Raw genomic sequence first — 20700 nt, 5'->3', positions numbered from 1 at the left:
AACAAATACGAAAAGGATGCGTTGACTTGTGGAATCGCAACCCGGTCTGTACCATGTCAGACCGGATTGCAACATGTCGTGGCTTATGTGTTCGTCTGTTTTTGTGCCGCGAGGCCTTGGATAATATAGAGTCGTGTTTGGCTGGCGGCTGGTAGCAATTACAGCAGCAGCAGCAGCAGCAGCAGTAGCGACAGATGTATCAGCGCAGTGTCGCAAGGCCTCCAGGAAAGAAGCTGCAAAGCAAGATCAGTGCTGCCAGCCGTCAGCCAGGCGTGACTGTTCTGTTGCGCGTCGTGCGCTGTGTGCTGAGACTGATGCATATTGTGTAGCGCGGGAATCGGTACTTCGATCTTATTATGTGATCGTGTTGCGACGTATGCATTCACAAGCGTGCTTCATCGAAGCTGAACCTATCTGTCGTACGATGCAGTGCGTTCTCTCATACCGTGCCCTAATAACCTGTACTGCCCCCCTTCCACCACTATCCTTTTGGTCGTTGATGTGGACTGGCGAGGTCGCTGCCGGTGCCAAGCATTATCACGGAAGCCATCGTTGCAGCTATCAAGGACACATCCATGTGAGTATACGACTACGGGGTTTGGTCGGGGGAAGATCGGCCTGGCAGCTAGGCGGTGAGTATTGTCGGGAGATGATGGATGGCCCGGGGTTTGGGTTGATGGCTCGGCTTCGAGGCCACCAGGTGCTCACGGCGTCGGTTTCGAGGCTACCATCGTCACCCATGTATGGACATTGCCATGTCATGTGAATGGGCTGCATGTGGATATACGTGATACGACATATGGGGTTACCTGTCTTGCCTATAATGCGGGAGTTAAGAGGGGGCCGGGAAGGGGAGCTGGACCACATGGACATGTGCATCCACATCTAGGCATACGCATCTTGGCATACGTATACACACATGCATCTAGGCATACGTGGGATCCAGACGTGCACGGTGACTGCTTTGAAGCGACCAGATGTGAGCGGCGCCCATCATCGCCGTTGCCTCTGTATAGAGATGGGGGGGGTTGAGGATAACCCTTGTTCTGGGGCGTGAGAGGAAAGAGCCCTTGTCCTACTGCGTGAGCTGGGAGAGCCCGTGGTGCGGGGCGTGAGCTGGAGAGCCCTTGGCTTGGGGGTTGAGAAGGGAGTGCCTTGGTGCAGGGCGTGAGACGGGAGAGCCCGTGGTGGGGAGAGCCCTTGGTGCGGGGCATCGACAGGTACAGCTGTAGCAGCGCGTGTCGTTCCAAAACTACAGCCGGCTTTTAGCTGACTAGGCACATGCGCAAAGGTTATGAGCATCCTTAATTTTGGAAGAGAACAGCCGCTCAACATACGCGACCTACACGGCTGCCTTAAATAGGCCATCTTCGCCACGACATCGCCATAAGGACTTGTAAATGCTGTTTGCACGTGGCTACTGCTTCTCTCTACACAGGCAGGGTAGCACGCCGCACAGCGCTGTATATTGGCAACCAGGTACCTGCCATCCGGACGCAGCACTGAATTCGCAGGCGAGGCGAGAAGTGTCAGGTCACTCTTAATGGCAAACCAGCTGACGCATCGCGATAGCGGGGGTTAAAGTTAGATCGCTTACTCTATACAACTTCTTGTATTGCAGGCCTGTCGGCTCCGACAGTCGTTTGGTACCGCGTTTGCAAACACGTAATGTCATACCCTTCACAAGAAAGGGTAAATCAAAGGATTTGTTCGTGTTTGCGTTGACAACCGCGACTTTTGTAATTGAATGTCAAATCCTGGGTAATTTCTTGCCCATGCGGCGCAAATATGGTCAGTACGATGTATTGCATCGTACTAGTGTCGGCAATCACGGGCTATGTCCAATTTCAGCCATTTCGCATCAATTGAATTTTTCGTTCTTTAGGATTCTATAACTGGGCCGTGAGGGAAACGTTTTACGGCCGTCAGGGTGAACTGTTTTTTACGGAACATTTACAACATGATTTCCCTCGGCGCTGGCTCGCTGAAGGCCGCTTCTATCAAAACTGGACTAGTGCCAGAGCGAATCTTGCAGGCAAGTAACGCTGCACGTGGCTTTGCAGCGCGCTGGCTGGTATCGGAAGTTTAGTTAAACCTGTCAAACTCATACATGCAGGCGCATTGCAAGGCTTTAAAAAGGTGATGAATATTTCGTTGTTAAGTATTACGATACTTTATATTTGGAGTCGGATTTCATGGATGTTCTGGCCTCTCGTTCGGTGGCATTTTGGATCGTTTTCCTCATGAATTTGCCCTGCGTATATGTCCTTATAGCCGCGGGTTTTCCAAGGATTCTGGAGCTCAGGTGAAGCGGGGCGACTCTGCTATTTGCAACTTTTTGACTGCTGAAAAGGATGGTTTCCTTTCCAACAACGCCAAGCTCCTGTCACGTCGCGGCTGGGCTGTTCCAGAGGCTAAAGCAAAGCTTGCACGATGGACATATGAGGTTGGCGAGCTGAAGCCGCACGAGGTGGACATTCGCGTCACCCATAACGGGCTCTGCCACACTGACATGCATATGCGAGTAAGATGAGCCATACCCGTGTGCACTGCCAATGTACTAACCAATTGTAATGTTTTGCAGTTCCACACTTATTGGCCGTACTGAATCTGGAATGGTTCATGGTTTGTTCCCAGTGTTAATGTTTTGTTTGTAGCTGCAGCAACATGTCGTGACAGACTTTGACCCGTTTCGCGCCTCGTGCATCACCAAACTGCCCGCCATCCATCTCCGCAGGATAACGACTGGGGCGTGTCCGCCTTCCCTTTTATCCCTGGCCATGAGGTCGTGGGTGAGGTGGTGGCGGTCGGCAGCGATGTGACAGGACTCCGTCCTGGAGACCGCGCGGGTGTGGGCTGGATCAGCAACTCCTGCCGCGTGTGCGCAAACTGCAGGCGTGGCGAGGAGAACATTTGCGAGAAGGGCTACACAGGTCTGATCGTTATGGGTAAGTAGACACCACAGAAGGGGTCTCACCTAGGGACCCCATCTGTGCTGCGAGGACGGACACTCTTATTGTTGTGGCCGTGTATTGATGCAGCGCTAGTCGACACAGCAGCAGCGGAACTTAAAATTAGCCTTCGGTGTGTCGGAGCTGGCCACCATGTTAAGATATGGGCGAGTGGAACTGTGTAGGTAAAGCCAACCTTAACCGTTACAGGTATCACAGAACAATCTTTCAGTCAGAACATCATTTCCTTTATACCAAACATTCCATCTTATCTGTCGTACAGCCGTTAGTGTTCTGGCCGGATGTCAACACACCTAACATAGACCTCCTAAGACAACAGGGGGCTTGGTCCCAGCACGATTGGCGTATTGGGTTGCCTCACCTTGACGATGTCCTTTTTTAATCGCGACCACAGGCAACCATGGCGGATTTCAGGATGTCTGCCGCGTGAATGCCGACTTCGTGTACCAGATTCCTGACGGCCTGGATTCCGCGCATGCGGCCCCGCTGCTGTGTGCCGGTATCACTGTGTATTCGCCACTGCGGTGGGTCTGAGGGGGATCCTTGAGGGCTTCAGAACTGTACTCCCGCTTCCACAGGTTCATCACCGAAGAGACCGACTAGCCCTCCGCATGCATGTGCCATCACCATGCTGATGACGGCGCTTGCTAGCCGTACGGTGCTGTACATCTTGTTTGCACCCTGTATGCGCCGCCTTTTGCTTTGCTCTCATGCAGTGCGCACATCAAGCACCCCAACACCCGTGTGGCGGTGTTTGGCGTGGGCGGTCTGGGCCATCTAGCACTGCAGTACGCGCACAAGATGGGAGCGGAGGTAACGGCCATTTCGGGTCACCAGGACAAGGTGCGGCGGTCGGAATATTTTCATTAGGTATGTTGCTGCTGCTGCTGTTGCTGTTGCTGTTGCTGCTGCTGCCGTTGCTGCTGCTGCTGCTTTTTCAAGTGAATCGTGTCGATGTGGGTTGCAAGTTGTCAAGTAGGCGTAGCTTTCGCAAGTTGCATCCCTCCTCACTCGACATCCCGTACCGCACCACGGGCCGCTAGATAGGCCTTCCAAGTATGTCGACATGTAGTACTGCCCGCCCGTTGTCGCCCGCCCGGCCCGGCAGGAAGATGAGACTCGTAGGATGGGCGCCGACCATTTCGCGGTGTGGGGCCGCGATAACCAGAAGCTTTATGTGAGCTTGTTATCGCCGGCTGCAATACACAGGACAGACGCCGCGCCACACCAGATGCCGCGCCAACAGCAACACAACACAAGCGAGCATGTCAATGTGCACATTTGAACATTGACATGCTCGCTTGTGTTGTGTTGCTGTTGGCGCGCATCAATGTTGCAGCGGGTGCACGACAACCTGCAGTTGTCGGCACTTTCACCGCGTCATGTCATGTTCGGCCACCTCGCGCCGCAAACGGTGTCTACCCCCGCTGGACGGGATGGTATTGTTGAGTGCTTAACAGGCTTTTTTGGAAAGCTTTTGGAAAGGGGGCATTTCGGTCATGGAAATTGACGCGCTGCCTCGTGGTCCATAAACTGCCGTAGGGCTCTTTTGGCATCTTGATCAACACCGTCAGTGCTGACGTGGACACCGCAGAGCTGATGCGCCTGCTTGCGGTGGACGGCACGCTGGTGCAGGTGCGTGCGCGAGTAGCGCAAGAATAAAGTGTAAACTTACCCCTCTTCCCGACTTGAACCTTAATGCCAAGGATGGAAGAATGACCGCATGGTAACTGCTTGCGTGTACTGCTTTTGCATGAATTGTCGTACAGTATTTTTGTGCTTTGCAAGCATCCGGTCGCATCGTGACTGGGTGCCGGATAGCGGACCACCTCGCGCACTGACCCCCTTCTCCGGCTTTTACGAACGCCGCCTCCCGCATTTTAAGCAGAACCTGTACGGTGTGCGGAACCTAAGACTCCGTCCTCTTCGCGGCCTGCAGGTGGGTATCCCTGGCGGCGGTGCTGTGATGCATCTCCCCCTCCAGGACCTGGTCTTTGGTCAGAAGCACGTGGTGGGCAGCATCGTGGGCGGTCGAGCTGACATGCAGGAGATGCTCAACTTCTCCGCTGTTCACGGCGTCAAGCCTCTGGTAGAGACGTGGCCTCTCTCCAAGGTACGACACATACGCGATATACTGCATCCGTACATAATTGCAGCAATGGGTTGGCTGCTACTTTATACCATATCAAGAAAGCTCCCTACCTTACGGCGAGTGGCCCTAGCTAGCTGTGAGTGGCCCTAGCCAGCACCAGATGATTGGGTCCTATTTTTGTGCCAGGGGGTTATCAACACATTTACTACGGACCCTTTACGTCATGCGTCATCGTACTGTTCAGGTAAACGAGGCCATGCAACACGTGGTGGAGGGCAAGGCGCGCTATCGAGTGGTGCTTACGTCGGACTGGCAGTGAGCTGAACACGTGACCTGTACTACATGCATTCACAGTACGTGGCAGGGCATTTCCTTGTTCCGGCACCAAACGAGGGATTTCTTCTACGTGATGCTCTATCGGCGGTGGCGGGCGGACGGATGGCGAGAGTTGCGGATGGCAGCCTAGTGCCATGTGCTGCACTACGGGCCCGTACTGCGGTACGCACGTGTGCCTGTGATGAGCAATTTCTGTGGCCCTGTAGGCGAGAGCGATTGCGTACGGCAGCGTGCGCCGCGTTTTTTTCCTCAACAGTTATCTCTGGTGGGATTTTCTCATTTGCGCATTACATTGCTTTTAGGTGACCCGGCGGACACACACCAGGGTGCGCTTGCGGGGGTTTGTGTGGGTTACCGCGAAACCCCAGTAATTAAGTAATGAAGTACGTACGCAAGTCATTGGGGCGTCAGCACTGTGCAGTCTGGGGACATCCACCTTCTTGATTTGTTTCCATGGGGGCCCTTGCTTCCCGGGGGGGTTCAGCCTTACTGCAGCCCCTCGCGCGTGGCTCTCGTGGGATTGGCTTTGTCGTTCATTCCGAGATGACGGTGTATGGATGACACCCTTGAACGAGTTTCTCGGATTCATAGCTTGTGCTTTCGTGCATGGGCCTTTTCGTTCCGAAATGTGCCCCACAAGGTGTGAAGTTTGTGTCTGCACGCCCTGCTGGTGTATTGGCAATACGGGGAATCCAGCTTTATCACGGGTGCCGTTGGTTTTAAACCTTAATAAAACATCTATTTGAATTCCTTCGTCCGGTTGGTCTTTTTGTTCATCATGTGTTTTGCGTTGTGTACTTTGGTGCACTTTGCGAGCAGTTCACCCATATCGGGACACACTGGGGGTGTTATGCAGCAGGTGCAGTAGAAATGTCTGATGCAGCGGGGAGCGGTGCTGTATCGTAAACATAGGAGCATGTACGTCGCCAAATATATGTAAACATGCTGTGTCCGCTATCATATATGGCCGTACCGTAACTTCGACTCTTTGCGTGCTTTTCGGGGCAACCCTCCAAAAGCCTATCGCGCACAAATGATGCATGTTTGTTTGGGCTCCGGAACTGGGCGAAAAGCCCATCTGTGATTAGTAAAGCCGGTCAAAGCCAGTTGTTCATGCGATTCACGCGATGCAGGTTTGCGCGTCAGGCCACCTAACAATCGTATGCATGTGGTGGACGCATGTGCAAAGGAATGTCGTACACTGGCAGCCCGAGATACTCCCCCGCACAGCACAGCACTGCTTAAGCGGGTGCCCACCCTCCGCTTTGGGCAAGGATCCACTCGGGGCCGTAATGAGCCGCACCAGCTCACCCCGACTACTCGTCGCCACGAAAGCCGCCCACCTGAACATGACGCCGCGTCATGTTTCTCTTTGCCTGCTAACAGCTCACCTTGGTGCCCAGGTCGTCAGCCAGGGTGGGGGATGTCGTGCAACACATCAACGCACCTCATCACGCCTCTTCCAAGCAAAATTTAATATCCGGCAGTACATGACAGGACGTGGTAGTACTTAAATTGACCATGGCGGCTGCAAAATCCACATGCATAATAAGTGTCAACCGGCACATACATACACCTACGCAATATTGCTCGAGCCACGGCGCAACGTGGATGCGATGCGATGCTGAGTTCCTGTATGGTCCGTGCTCTGTTTCAGCAGTGCCTCACGAGGCTATAGAGTGGAAGTGATGCGATTGAGCTGATTAATGTACGACGTCCACTGCATGCATTTGCATGCTGAACGTAATCGTACATAAGCGTCAGGACCCGAGCTAACCCGCCGGGGTTACCTCCAATCATTGGAGTTAATTAATCCGCGGTACTGATCCCAGGTGAGGTCGATCGGCCATCGCTAAAACCATCGCGATCTTCGTACATCGTGCAACGGGTCTCTGAATGAATACATACATATATTCATACACACATACTGTTATGGCGGATAATATTGACATAAAACACGTACGGTACGCAAGAACAAAACACAAGCAAAGCGGTCCCCCTGATTTGTTTGTTCGGCCTCTGCGGCCCCCTTTAACCAACAAATGCACGTGCACACATACAATACGCACGCATGCATCGATGCGATGCTTGCATATCACAAATAGGTCCTTAACTACGCACACCACTTAGCTGCACAGCTCGTTAATCAATTACGCAGGCGCATGCCCCTGATGGGACCCTATGCCCTGTAAATAACAATACAGACAAGGCACAGATACGGGGCGGATGCCACAACCAAAGGCCACAACCTTAGTAGGTAGGTGGCGGATGGAGCAAAAAAAATGGAATGACGTGACTGGCCGCTCCGCGGTCTGCAGCTCCTCCACACACATCAGGCATCAGCGCTACCCCTTCATCACGGGACCTATCGCCCCCTTTCGGCGTTTCCTCGTCTTCGGCTTTACGGGGGAATCCTCATCCTCAACCTCACCACCGCTAGCTTCGTTACCGTTATGGCGCACGTTGCACGCGCTTTAGTACCAACCATTTCCCACATCATCATACATTCCACAGTGACGCTTCGGCCTGTGCGCAACCAATCTTCGCAGTCAGGACATGACAGCTTGAGCGGCATATGACAAAAAAATATTATTGGAGGGGTACGGCAGCGTATTGACACCGAAGGTGCATAAAAAGCGTTGCACATCAAGGCTTCGTGTTGGCAGTTTAATATTGCGATATCATGCAACCAACAAATAATACCAATATGTGTATCGTCTTCCCAAAGTTCAGAACTAAATCAAAATCCATCACCCGTATGGGCGGCAATATCGGGCTTTACGTTTCTTTCAAGTACGACAGCTAAGCAAGCCACCAACTGTTATTACGACATCAGCTACATCATTGTTGGCTCCTGGAATATTCGTCCCCATGTTCTTAGACAAATATTAAGCGCTGAATGACTACTTACGGGCATGAAGGCCCAAACACGCCATAGCTCCCCTAACCATTTATCCTCCATTACCATTGGGCCCCCACCAGCCGTGAGCTGCTGCGGTGGGTTCTCGTCGCCTCTGGACTGCGACTTCCCTACCCCTCGCGGGCAGAGGGACGTCTCGTTCCTGCTCCCAAGCGAAGAAAGGCCTACCAGTTCACGGCGCGGGACCCTGCGGGATGGCAAACAGTCTTCGACATGGCGACGATGTGCGCGAGCCGCCGTGCGGAATGTCGTGGGGGCCGATCCGCATCTTGGGAGAGCAACTAATCTTCAAGCGCACGTATGAACGCAAGAAAATTTCACGCAGCATTCTGACCAAAACGGAAACCCAAAAATGCATCAGGAATAAGTGAGTGCTAGCCAACACGCAGGTTTTGCACGACATGCGGGAGACACACATACACACACACACACACACTCGAGGGGGACCACCCCACCATATAACTAACTTAAGGAGTCCAATACGTACCGAGCCCCGACTCGCCGCCGCCACAAGAATCGTCCGAATCGAAGTGCGCCTCCAATATGGCGGCTGCCTTTCCACGCAAGTCTACTGCGGGGTGCTGCAGAAGGCTCTTGATCTTGCGCCAGCCGCCCGCAGCTCCCACCATTCGGGCGAACAGGTTCGCACCTGCCGCCCCCGGCATGTCGCTTTCCTGGTTGCCAACTTTAAGGATGTTCTTGAGGCCCTCCAACACCACGGCGATGATTCGCGCGTCTGCAGCGACAAGCAGATCGCACAGCGGCTTGATGGCATGGCTCTGAACAAGGTACTTGATTTGCTCCGCTGTCCCGCGAGACGTGGCGTTGGATATGGCCCAGGCCGCCTCGCCTCTGACGTCCGTCTCGGCGCTGGACAGCAACGCAACGAGCGGCGAGATGAGCCCGGTATCGATGACGGACTGGATTTGATCCTCCGTACCGGCGGTTATGTTGGAGATGATCCAGCACACCTTACAGTCACCCGAATAAAAGGAAGGCGACCGAAACCCAAGGGTAGGGAGGCGGGGTAAGACCACCTGGGGGGTAAGCCGTGGACATGCATGCATGCATGTTGCGTAATCCTTAAAAAATGCTGGCTGCTTTATGGCAACGGAGCTACCTGGCCCCAAGAATACATCGCACGCACATATTGGTGCTCTTATAGAGGAGGGTGCTGTTCGGTTAGTGCGCCATGGACAACACAAAAGGCATTCCATTCCATTCCATTCCATAACTAAATGCATCTGTCTGTTGGGAGAATGCAACAGCAGCTCCAGTACGCGCACTGATCCTCCAGTGGAACCGATCTCATCTGGGCACTTGGCTGGGTCCTCAGTCCTTGGCACAGCCTCCGCGGCTGCCCCTAAGGCGGTTTGGAACCCAGCCAAGGTGATAGTGTGAAACATCTCCTGGATCGAGTCCGGGCAATCCCAGGCCAGTCAGCGGTTATGAGAAAACCCAGCCACCTGCTTCTTAATGTTCTTCTTGTAGTCCATCACCAGAAGGTTGCGCAGATAGGGCAGTGCACCACAGTTTATGATGACCTGCGTCTGCATGTCGCTACCCGTGACGATGTTCCGGACGGTATGGAGCACCGGCTCCATCAGGCTTGGCGAGGAGGTGCGCCTGTTACAGCAGGATAAAAATTAAGCAGTAAAAATTACCCATCATGTGCACTGCAAACTCAATCGCAGTTGCTGAACGCATCCAAGGTCATCACTGTTCCCTTGTTGCCAGGTGGGATGACACATCACGTGGATCAAAACACACACACTGCGGGCTGAATATGCACCTCCCCCTAGCTCCCCACCAGCTCCCCACACACATCCCGCGGCGTGTGCGATTGCTTTCCCGGTGCAGTAACCGGCCCCTCAACAATGAGGACGAGCTGACTCACATTAGGAGCCCCACCAGACGGCGGCACACCCCGGACTCGATGACTCTGTCGATGCGGTCGTTATCGATGCGGTCGTTGTCACCGTCGGACAGGTACGACAGTGCCCAGCAGACATCGGTCAGTACCTCCTCGTCATCGGTGTTGTGGATCACACGCGCAAGCGCCGGCAGCGCCTGGCTCGTCTGTGAAGGGTAGGGTGGTGGTAAGATGGAGGGATGTAAACAACAGCTTCATTAAACGAATAGGAAGCGATGCATGCAAAGGAGCATGACATGTACGATTGCTGCATGTCCTCCGAACCCACCACGGAAGAGCTGGGAGCTGGCTTCCCACGGCACAGGTTGGACAGCGTCCACGTCGCGACGCGGAGCAACGAGATTTTGCTCTTGTCCTTCAACTGCTCCAGCAGTTGCGACAGGATGTTATGGTCGAGTACGAAGTCGCGGCACTTGGGGGAGTCACCCGCAACGTTGCCCAACGCCCAAACCGCCTGAGGAGAAGGCAACGAAGATTGGTATAACCATAGCCGACCAGGCATGTCCATGCTAAAGGGGCCTACGTACGACAGCTTGAGCGTGCCGTACTACCTGTCCGCGGACATCGTCGTCGGGTGAGGCCAAGAGCTCGACCAGGATGGGCACCGCGTTCGCCTCCATCACGGCCATGGTGTGCTCCGATGTCCCTGACGCGATATTGGTGAGAGCCCACGTTGCTGCAAGCTGCGTGCCCGTTGGTGAACGAGTGCTGTCAAATTGAGAAAGGCCAGGCAAGCGAAATGGAATGGCAGGGGGAGCCGCTTTGCTTCACCTGCAATTGAGGGTTGTCATGACGTTGGAGGAACTCGACAAATTTTGGAACCACACCCGTCTTGATGACTTCGCTAATGGGGCGGTTGCGTTCTGCGTAAGGGGCTCGTGGGAACTGTGTAACTGCAGCCTAAGGTGTGCACGAGCTCCGTTCAGGTCAGTGCCTCACCAACAGAAAGCAGGAACCCGAAACGCTGCGTTGCGTCAATTTGATCGCCGGTGTTTCCATGAAAAACGTCATGAACCATCGTGGGAAGCTCATCAAGGCACTGCACAGGGCCACACAAGCCGCCACCCATTCATCAAAAGCTGAGGTATAGGAACTCCGACAAAGCATGGCCATGGCGTCGTTGCATAGTGACGAGTTAGCCTCAACAAGATGATTTACCAGCCCAACACTAGTCTTCGCACTGTCCTCGATGCCAGATTTGGCCAATGTTGAGCGCTTGTTCTGTCCATCCCCGAGGATTAAGCCTTCGAGGCCACGGCGGAGAAGACACACACCATCCACGCCAACGCTAGCGGTGTCCATTTGTAGCTGTGCGTGATTCAGCGATTTAATGCTGGAGCGTGCGGCGCCCAGCGCTTTCCCAAGGCGTACTGCAACCGTCCAAGAAAGTCAACTTGCGGAAGGCAAGTAACGCCCTCCGTGTAGGCTTAGAAGGGCATATATTGAACCGTGTGCTACAATGATATCATGACAGACGTTGCACGACCAAAGGCGCGCGCTGTGCGCTTAATTCAGCGCTGCCAAAGACAGCTCGGCCGGGGGCAACAAGGGCCACAAAAAATATCCTATTTCAATAAATAAATCAGGCAAATAAGTAACGTAAACCATGGCTCATCGGGTGCAGCGGTGCTTAGCTGCGTTCATCCTCGAAATCCGCGTCGCTTCGGCTTCCGCCAGACAGCTTTCTAAAGGGCGAGCCTTAGGTCGAGTTCATGCGTGATGGATGTCAAGTTTTACAGCCATTTTTGATGCCGCGTGACTTCAGGCGAACAGGTGTTTCTGTGCGAGGGACTCCACTTGCTTTTCGAATAGAACATTAAAGCATTTCTCGCTTGAACCAAGTTGCTCTTGTTACTAAACTATGTAAGAGTAGCAAGCCTTGTTAGCACAGGAAGCCTGTCAAGGAAAGCGCACACCGCAGGTAGCAACTTCGTATCAGTAAACTGTTGACGACTTGGCCACATACCCGCACTCATACATACGCGCTTATATGCGCGCAGCTCACGGTTGACGGTCCCGCCCGGGGGTTGCCTGCCGCACACGTCAGGTCATGTTTTGGTTGCTGCCGCCCGACCTGCCTCTTCCCTTTCCTAGGGTCCTTACTAACCCAACACACGGAGGGCACCTACACGGGTAAGATAGGGAGGAAAACCTGACGTGCCTCGGATTGCGTTTTGGGCGACATGTCGTGTTGCTCGGCACCCAAGTTCCTGTCCACAAAGCTTACGTAGGTATGCGCCGTCGTAGCGCCACAGTTTCTCGCCACAGCCAAACTGTACGATGTGACCACATCATGCCACCAAAAAACTGCATGTGGAAATGACTGCAGGCTACACCCGTACAGCTGTGTACGGCGGCAATGCCGTGCGGCTTTGACGATTCCACTACCTCTGACCAGGCCGTTGCCTGCTTTACCAGTTGCTGTAGGCCAGCTATGTTGCGAAACGGGTGCAGCAGTGTGGGAGCCCGTGGGAGCCCAGGGGAGCCCAGTACATTCACATACAGGTCGACAAGAGCCGCCACAAAGACGTTTGTACGGCACGACGAGGTAAAGCCACGCACACACACACACACACACACACACACACAGATCTTCATCCTGGCTGTCGTTTCGCGAGATTGATAGAAGATAGGAGCAGTGGGAATCTCGTCTATCCACTCTTGCGCGTCACTGATTAGATGACGAGGCGTTTGGCTACATTAAGAGAGTCGTAGTTACTCCCGCCGTTTACCCGTGCTTGGTTGAATTTCTTCACTTCGACATTCAGAGCACTGGGCAGAAAGTTTGGTGTTGTAAGCCCTCACGCCAGCACACAGTTTAAGCCCAACACAGGACGCCCGGTACCCCATCCGGCGCCTCTACCCCCGGCCCCTTACTTGCCTGGCTGCCCTTCTCTGTGTCGAACACGCTCACCAGTACACGCGGAAGTGCCGCTGCAGCCAAACCACATCCTTACCACCGCCATGTAGCACATGCACCCATCTTACCGTTACCTACGTTTATAACTTCATTGCTTTAGTCAAGGCCCCCATGCTGCTACGGCGCAGCTGTCACCAACCTTGGGAACGGCAACCCAGTCCAACAGCGCTGCCGCCCGTTGCTGTCACCATTGCCGCTGTGCCGGAACCTGATTGTTTGTTGCAAAGGGAGATGGGGAAACGGAACCGGTAAGCTAAACGCCATCTCACTTTTTTGTGAAGGCATAAAATGTGAAGGCTCAAAACCATCACGGACAAGACCCTTAGGATACTTCAAGCAGCGTAGACTTCTTGTTCGCGGCAGGCGGGCGTCCCTGGAGACGATAATGCAAATTCGCGGCATTGGTTCCGGAGCCAACTCGTTGAGAATAAAATCGCTTTCAGCAGCTAAAATAATGAAGAACAATATCGACTGTTTTAAACGAATGGCCGAGCTGTACCAAGCGGTGACGGGCTCGCTAGGGCAGCTCTCGCAAGCGTTCCAAGAAACCGCCCAGGCTACGGAGGCCGCTCAGCATGCAATCGAAGGGCTTCCGCCACCTGACGTGGCGTTTCAGCAGCAAGTCATACAAATAATGATGCAGATGCAGCAGCAAATGCAGCAGCACCAGGAGCAGATGCAGCAGCAGGTGCAGCAGATGCAGCAGCAGGTGCAGCCACAGTTGCAGCAAATGCAGCAGATGCAGCAGCAGATGCAGCAGCAGGTGCAGCCACAGTTGCAGCAAATGCAGCAGATGCAGCAGCAGGTGCAGCAGATGCTGCTGGTGGTGCAAGGTCTGCAGACTGACTTTGTGGATCTGCGGACCGAAATCCGGGCCAGGAAGGCGGGCCAGGATGCAGCGGCTGCCGATTGAAGGCAAGTCACGTCACGGGTGTTGTGTACTTCTGGAACAAAGTACTTCTGTTCATCTAATCACTTGAATGTGTTGCCTGGTGTTGTATTCAGCTACTTAAATCTGATCCCAAACTGAAACATTTTTCTATCTAGTTTTCCTTTCTCGCTTGGCTTGGTTACTGGACAAGTTCACTGGAACTAACTGAATTCCAACTGCCTGTTTTGCCGCCTTTCTGTCAGATTTTTATGGCTCCGACCTCTGGGTCAGACGGCGAGCGGGAAGCTGTCATGGATGCCAACAAGTAAACGCCGCCTCAGGCGGAAGTCCATACTTGCAGAAGTATGGGCGGGGGTCGTAGCACAGGCTACGACTGGGACGCTGGTCCCTGGCTCGTGGAGCCCCGTCATCGATTGGAAGCATGGATCAACGGTACGCCATTCCGGGACTGGACCGCGCCTTTTCGGAACTGGCTGTACGATTCATGGGATGGCTGCATCCCCCGCTATTTAAGCGGACGAAACTCTTCCAATCAGTGTCTTCCGACGCCACCATCCAGTTGTGGTTTGGTTAGATATAACACCTGGCCGCATGTGCAGGTGATGACCTATCGAGGCAGAAACGCTTTGGGCCGGATCTGTATATTAGATTTATGCAAATGGCACGTGGGTTTTGAGGAGAGTGCCTGAAAGTGTTTTCATTGAATATTTTTTATCTTTCTTGATATTTTCTTTGCTGAGTTCAACCCGTTCTACTACCAACCCTTATGTCCTATAGCCTTCATGGCTTTCTGTACAGTTGCGTTCGAGGTGCCGGATAGGGCAGGGTGAGGCGGAGAAAGTGAGAGCAATAATAAGCTCTAATAGTGTAGGCAGAATGCTGAACTATGGAAGCTGAAAACAGCTGAAGTAACAAATTCGAAATTTGGCAAGCCGTACGTAACTTTTTGCTCCTACCACATCTAAACTACAAATACTAATCCATTTGTAAACAAGCTTGGTCATGGCTCTGTATCCATCCTTCCTAAACATCAGTTGTTGCTTCAGAGGCAAATGCCATTTTCTGTTACAGATAATGAAAGAGAGAAAAGCAGATGGGCCTTACGAATGGAGAAAGAGACACTCAGCTGAGCTAAATGCGCGCAATAAATGAAGGCCCCCGAGGACATGGGGCGTTGTATATCAGTTAGTTCGTGTTATACATTGGAAACGAGTTATTTAACAGTTACGCACTGGCCCTTACGCCTAACTAACCCAGCTTACTTAACACAGGCTCGCAATATAGGCAGGCAGTGCAACACAGCAAAGATGTAACCCGGAGTGCTCAGATGGGCAGGGTTGCGACCATATTACAGGAGTATTACAGGAGTGCGGGGGGGTCTGTCAAAGCAGGGAGGCCATGGACTATATATATTGAATACAACCGTTTGGGTCTTGCTAACTAGACCCCTCCTCATTCAGTCACCCGACATCCGTAGAGACGGATCAGCCATCATCACCAACTCAGCATGCGAAACTCAGTCCATCAACTAGACCTCATCTCCATGCCTCAGCAGCAATTTGTAAACCTAAATCTCCCGAATATTGCCAAGCACAATTAAACCCAAATACGCCGGCGAGGTAACGACTTTGTAGGGCGGCGTATTAGTGGCATATAGTTGGCGATATCAACTTTCCGTTATGGTTGTACATGCCCCAAACCGCTTGTTTCTACCCCTAAAAACGCGTAATGCTTTCTCCGTTGTCAAGGGTATCTTATTAGAAGTACAGGTATCGTATTAGAAGTAAAGTGATGGTGATAGGTAAACAGTCGGTGTTCGCGTCAGGCGGCAGGATGGATGATGGGCCTGATCCAAAGAAGGCCAAACGTGGTCCTAAACCAGGTGTAATGAATGATTATTTCGATGACATAGGGCCATATTGCACTAGTAATCACCATCACGCAAAGAAGTGCAAGGCCTGCGGCACCGAAGAGTTGCATGAGCTGGCCTTGCATTTGGCACAATGCCCGTCGCTCTTACACGAGAAGAGATTGTGCTCTAGACGTTGTTGCCATATTTGGCGCGAATGATGCGGACTCCTGGAGGGAAGGGGGTCCAATGCTGCAGCGACTGAGCCAGAAAGTCCGGTCCAGACAATACACTTTTAATACTCAGCAATTTGCAAGTGCTTCTCGCCGGAAATTCTGTAGAAGAAAATACACCAGAGGTGTTGAATTATGCCGAGTAAAATGCGGGTGTCGTACAATACGCCGAATGCCGGGCGTGAAACTTTTGGGGGCCGTAATACGCCGGACGGTCAAAAGTAAAACAGTCGCAACCCTGCAGATGGGCCTGGTGTCATTACAGGCAGCATGCCGCTACTTCTCCCTGGATCCTCCTTCCTTCGGTGCGCCTGGCAGCGCTGTCACATGTACTACTGCTCCGTCAGCAGACGCTCAGGAGTGCCCCAGAGAATCACATCCAGGAGCAACCACTCTCTTCTGTTCTGCTGGCCCAGGCTATTTGTTCCTGCCTGCACTCGCACTTTCAGCATCCTTCGCATTCCTCTGCGCCCTGAACGAACACGTTTTGTATAAATGAACACGTTTTGTATAAATCCCGGTGCCGTTGCATAATGCATGCTCAGTGAAGTAACCTGAGCATGATTTGTTACGCTCAATTAGGCGGATAACTAATATAGCTCTCAGCAGGAGCTTTAAGGAGGCACAAACGGACAAGTCGTTCAGATCGTACGACATGTCCCAAAACCAGTTCGCAAGCGGGCTGACTGTCCTTAATTGGGCTGACACTATTTCGCAACAACGAGCCGACCCCTGCAGCTTCAAGCATTGCACAGACGACTCACCAGGGTCGGAGCATCTGTATCAGTCTGGAAAGAAACAATCCCGCTTCCTTCTTTCCTTGTCTTCACCGCCTCCTTCCGATCCTGCTGTCACTGCACTGCACTGCAGCTATCTTTTTTCTAGTTCTAGATGATGTTTCTAAAAAAAATATTAGTGAGATTTGCCGGGAAAGATCCTCTATGTGTATGAGGGAAAATAGAAACCTGCGCTGCACTGCTTGAAAACCATATCACCTCCATATGTGTGTGTGAGTTGGCTCGCAGCCATATAAATCCCGCTGCAGGGGGACGAGCCCTGAAGATAGGAGCCTAGACAAGTTATCTAGATTACGTCCTTTCATACCGCTGGCCTCCCGGGCCAGCCTTACTGACGGCGCGCCGCCTTCAGTTGCAACCCACGCGTGATGCGGCCTTTACAGCGCCAACAATCTTGGACATACAAAATTGTGCACCGGTGTGCTTGACAACGTTGTCCTATTGACTTCGAACCTGATGGGAGATAACGGAGGGGGACAACGACGGCTTCGTGACACAGAAAGCACCACGGGGAGGAGGGGGGGGAGAGAGAGTACAGGAGAGTAGCCCGAGTGGCTCGCCAGGCCCAGGGTGCCGTACTCCTTACAAGGTGCATGTCCAGTCCTGCATTCCGAAGAAAGGCATGCATCTGGCATGCCTCCCTGTATAGCGCGCCCCACACCACCCCTCAGCCCACACCGGTGTGCCTGCTGCCCTCGATGCTCTGGACTACCCGGAATACGATACCCCATCAGCCACCGGGCAGCCCGCGGCCGCCCCGCACTTCACTCTGGCCACCTCCTCCTCCTATCCATATGCCACATAGCCCCACTCAGTGAGCCCTAGGGCCCACCGAAGCCCTTTCCCCGCAACAACCAAATCCACACCAGCAAACCCTCGTACCTTGCAAGGCCTCCCCGCGCCCCCTTTCCCCTCGATCCCTGGGCCTTTGTGGCCCCACCCCAGCCCGGTCCCCACCCCCGCCCCCGCCCCCGCCCCCATCAGCCTCACACTTAAACCCTTCCACTCCCTTCCACTTCCCCAGTCCCACTTGCATGACACGACCTGTATCAGCTCATACCGGCAACGCTGCTCCGCTGCAACAACACAACCAGCGAACCCAAATCAGCCAGCCCCGTCACCTCCCGAGCCAACCGCCGCAGCAGTGAAGCCACACGACCACCTCCGCTAGCGCTCCCCAACCTCCTGCTCAAACCCATCATGCCGCCTCCGCCTCCGCCGCCGCTACCATCACCACCAGCACCACCGCCGGTCCCTGCCGCCGCCGCCTCAGCCTCCGCGTCCCTCTGAAGTTGCGCCTCCGCTGCCGCCAGCAGCACCCGCAACACCGTACCATCCACACAGCCTGCAGCCAACGCCTCCGCCTCCGGCTCCGACGCCATTACCTCGTCCACCGCCGCCGCCGCGGAGCCATCCGCCCGGGAAGATGAGCCGGCGGCTGTCGCCGACGCCGATGCTGACAGCGGCCGCGCCGACGCCGGTGCTGCACGCCGCCGTGTACCGGCTTCATCAGCGATGGAGCTACTGCCAAAACCTGCCAGTCCCGCCCCCACCGCCGTCTCTCTCGGCACCACCAGCGGCCAGCTGTAGCTGAGGCTGTAGCTAACCGAGTCAACACCGGTAAGCAGGGCTGTATCAGTGGGGTCGAGCGACGATACGGCGTGCTGCAGCCGAGCCAATTTGGCCAACGGAGGAGGCGGCGCTGCCGCCGCCATTGCCATCACGGCTGGGACTTGCTGCTGCAGCCGCACGGCGGCGACATGGCCGCCATTGCTGAAGCAGAGTAGCAAGTCCCTTGGATCCCAATGAACGATGTCGTGGTGGTGGTGGTGGTGGTGGTGCTGTTGTACGCCGGGGCCGTCGAGCTGTGGACCTTGCCCCGTCTTGCTGCTGAGCGCTGCACCCGAAGAAGCTATGGGTGGTAAGCGTGGCGCAGTTGCGGGTTGCTGCTGTTTCTGTTGCCTCTGTTCTTGTGCTTGTTCTTCTGCTTGTTGTGGGCGGGAGTGGGAGTGGTAGTGGGAGTGGGGGTGCGGGTGGGGTTGCAGCCTAAGACCCAGCCTCGCCCTGCACATGCGGGTGACCAGCTGGCGCACTCTGCGTGAAGGGGGGGAGCAGGGAAGGGGGGAAAGGCCACACACACGGGCCGGGGGGTTCAGGACATTGGACGCGTGCACATACACACACGCTCCAGCACTTCCTTCTGACAGCCCCTTCCCGCAGCTCCGTTCAAACACACGCTGAGAATGTGGACACTGTCCATCCGTTTTTAGTTTGAGGGTTCAACATACAAGTAGTAGCAGCCAATCCAGACAGCAAGGAAAGCCATTCTGCCAGTTTGGGCGGCGAAACACGTACACAATACATACATACATACATACATACATACATACATACATACATACATACATACATACATACATACATACATACATACATACATACATACATACATACATACATACATACATACATACATACATACATACATACATACATACATACATACATACATACATACATACATGCATACATGCATACATACACCTTTTCCCTCACCGCACCCCTAGGCTCACCGACACGCTGCTTCCAAACTCAATCCCGGAGTAGCTTCCAAACGCGGCTTCAGCAACCGCAGGTCGTCCAGGGAGAATCGGGCAGTGCTGGCGCCGCTTGTGCCGGCAGCGCTGGGCCCAGCGCCGGCGCCGCTGCCGCTGCTGGCGGCGGCCCCAGCAGCCCCCGCGCCCCGGGGGCCCCCGGGCCTGGCGGGGCCAGCCGCCGCCGACCCCGTCTCCCAGACCTGCTCGACGGTCTGATGCTGCCGCTGCCGGTTGATTCCTGCTCGGACGTATATACAACAACAAAAAGCCCAGGAGGAAAAAATTGCGCTGGTTCGGATTTGAACCCAGATCGCTCCCTCGGCCCTCCTCGGGACGGTGCACAGCACAAAAGGACACAAAACCGACATCGGAATTAAGACCAAGGACAAATACCGCCGTACCACGGCACGAATAACCTCATTACCCCGCAACCGCCCTCCCTGTCAGCCGTCCCCCCTCCCCAAGCACCACCACCCGCATCCGTGTCCCTCTCACCCGCTTCGAAGTCCGCCACCGCCTGCCTCTGAGCAGCCCTCATGACCTCCTCCTCCGCCGCCGCATCGCGACGCAGCACCGCCAAGCCGTGGGGATGTACGGCAACCAATATGTGATCCGGATCCAACCATGCAGCCGCCTGGAATACACACCCCACCCCAACCCCCGATGGCCGATGAGAGGGAAGAAAAGGGGGGAGGGGGGACGTGAGAGGAGAGTGGAGTCGAGGGATGGAGCTAGATCAGTTGAGGAGGGAGGGCGGGTGGGTCAGGGGCTCGGGCTCGCCTGCTCGTGAAACACACTGCCACTCACGAGCAGGAAACTGAGCGCAACCCTAAGTCGCACCCCAGCAGGGCAGTCTCCAGTCCTCTTCCCTCCACACATACATACATGCATACATACATACACACGCATATTCACATGTCAACCCCCTCTAGTCTCGTTCCACCCCAATCCATCAAGTCCCTCCCTCCCCTTCCCCAACCCCCAACCCCGCATTTTCAACCTACCCCTTTTTTTCCAACCCTTACCGGCGCATGACCCGTTTATCACTCATCCTTAGTGCGACAGTCGGCAGTTCTCTCTCCCTCTTCTGCATTATCAATTCATCATATCTTCATCCTCTCCCCCTCCCCCGTCTCCTTCCCCCCTCCCCCCCTTACAC

The 20700-nt window shown here is 54.2% G+C and overlaps 3 protein-coding genes across 3 annotated transcripts in view; 1 reads left to right on the top strand and 2 right to left on the bottom strand.

Annotated features, from left to right (window-relative positions):
* The first annotated feature begins 1887 nt into the window (after nt 1-1887).
* VOLCADRAFT_105492 (uncharacterized protein) lies at nt 1888-5604 on the top strand. The gene is made up of 10 exons (XM_002952395.1): nt 1888-2035; nt 2117-2139; nt 2275-2524; nt 2738-2948; nt 3367-3496; nt 3689-3815; nt 4081-4149; nt 4515-4607; nt 4912-5085; nt 5309-5604. The coding sequence occupies exons 1-10, from the start codon at nt 1961-1963 to the stop codon at nt 5381-5383; spliced, it is 1227 nt and encodes a 408-aa protein (XP_002952441.1). The 5' UTR covers nt 1888-1960; the 3' UTR covers nt 5384-5604.
* Nucleotides 5605-8787: 3183 nt separating this feature from the next.
* Nucleotides 8788-11150, bottom strand: VOLCADRAFT_62408 (uncharacterized protein; the record flags this gene model as incomplete). Its single annotated transcript, XM_002952319.1, has 6 exons — nt 8788-9291; nt 9787-9946; nt 10218-10399; nt 10522-10707; nt 10805-10936; nt 11025-11150. Coding segments are annotated over 6 exons (1290 nt in total), but the record flags the coding sequence as incomplete, so codon positions are not given.
* Nucleotides 11151-17993: 6843 nt separating this feature from the next.
* VOLCADRAFT_93046 (uncharacterized protein) overlaps nt 17994-20700 on the bottom strand; it is a gene marked incomplete at both ends in the record, with an annotated part of 14322 nt that continues 11615 nt past the window's right edge. Inside the window, 3 exons of the mRNA XM_002952318.1 lie at nt 17994-19038; nt 19518-19779; nt 20037-20175. Coding sequence (XP_002952364.1) covers nt 17994-19038; nt 19518-19779; nt 20037-20175 — 1446 coding nt within the window. The remainder of the gene's footprint in view (nt 19039-19517; nt 19780-20036; nt 20176-20700) is intronic.

The sequence above is a fragment of the Volvox carteri genome (genome assembly GCF_000143455.1).
Source record: "Volvox carteri f. nagariensis unplaced genomic scaffold VOLCAscaffold_29, whole genome shotgun sequence".
NCBI classification, from domain to species: domain Eukaryota; kingdom Viridiplantae; phylum Chlorophyta; class Chlorophyceae; order Chlamydomonadales; family Volvocaceae; genus Volvox; species Volvox carteri.
The sequence above is the reverse complement of the archived record's forward strand: the minus strand, read 5'-3'. Positions and strand labels throughout refer to the sequence as shown.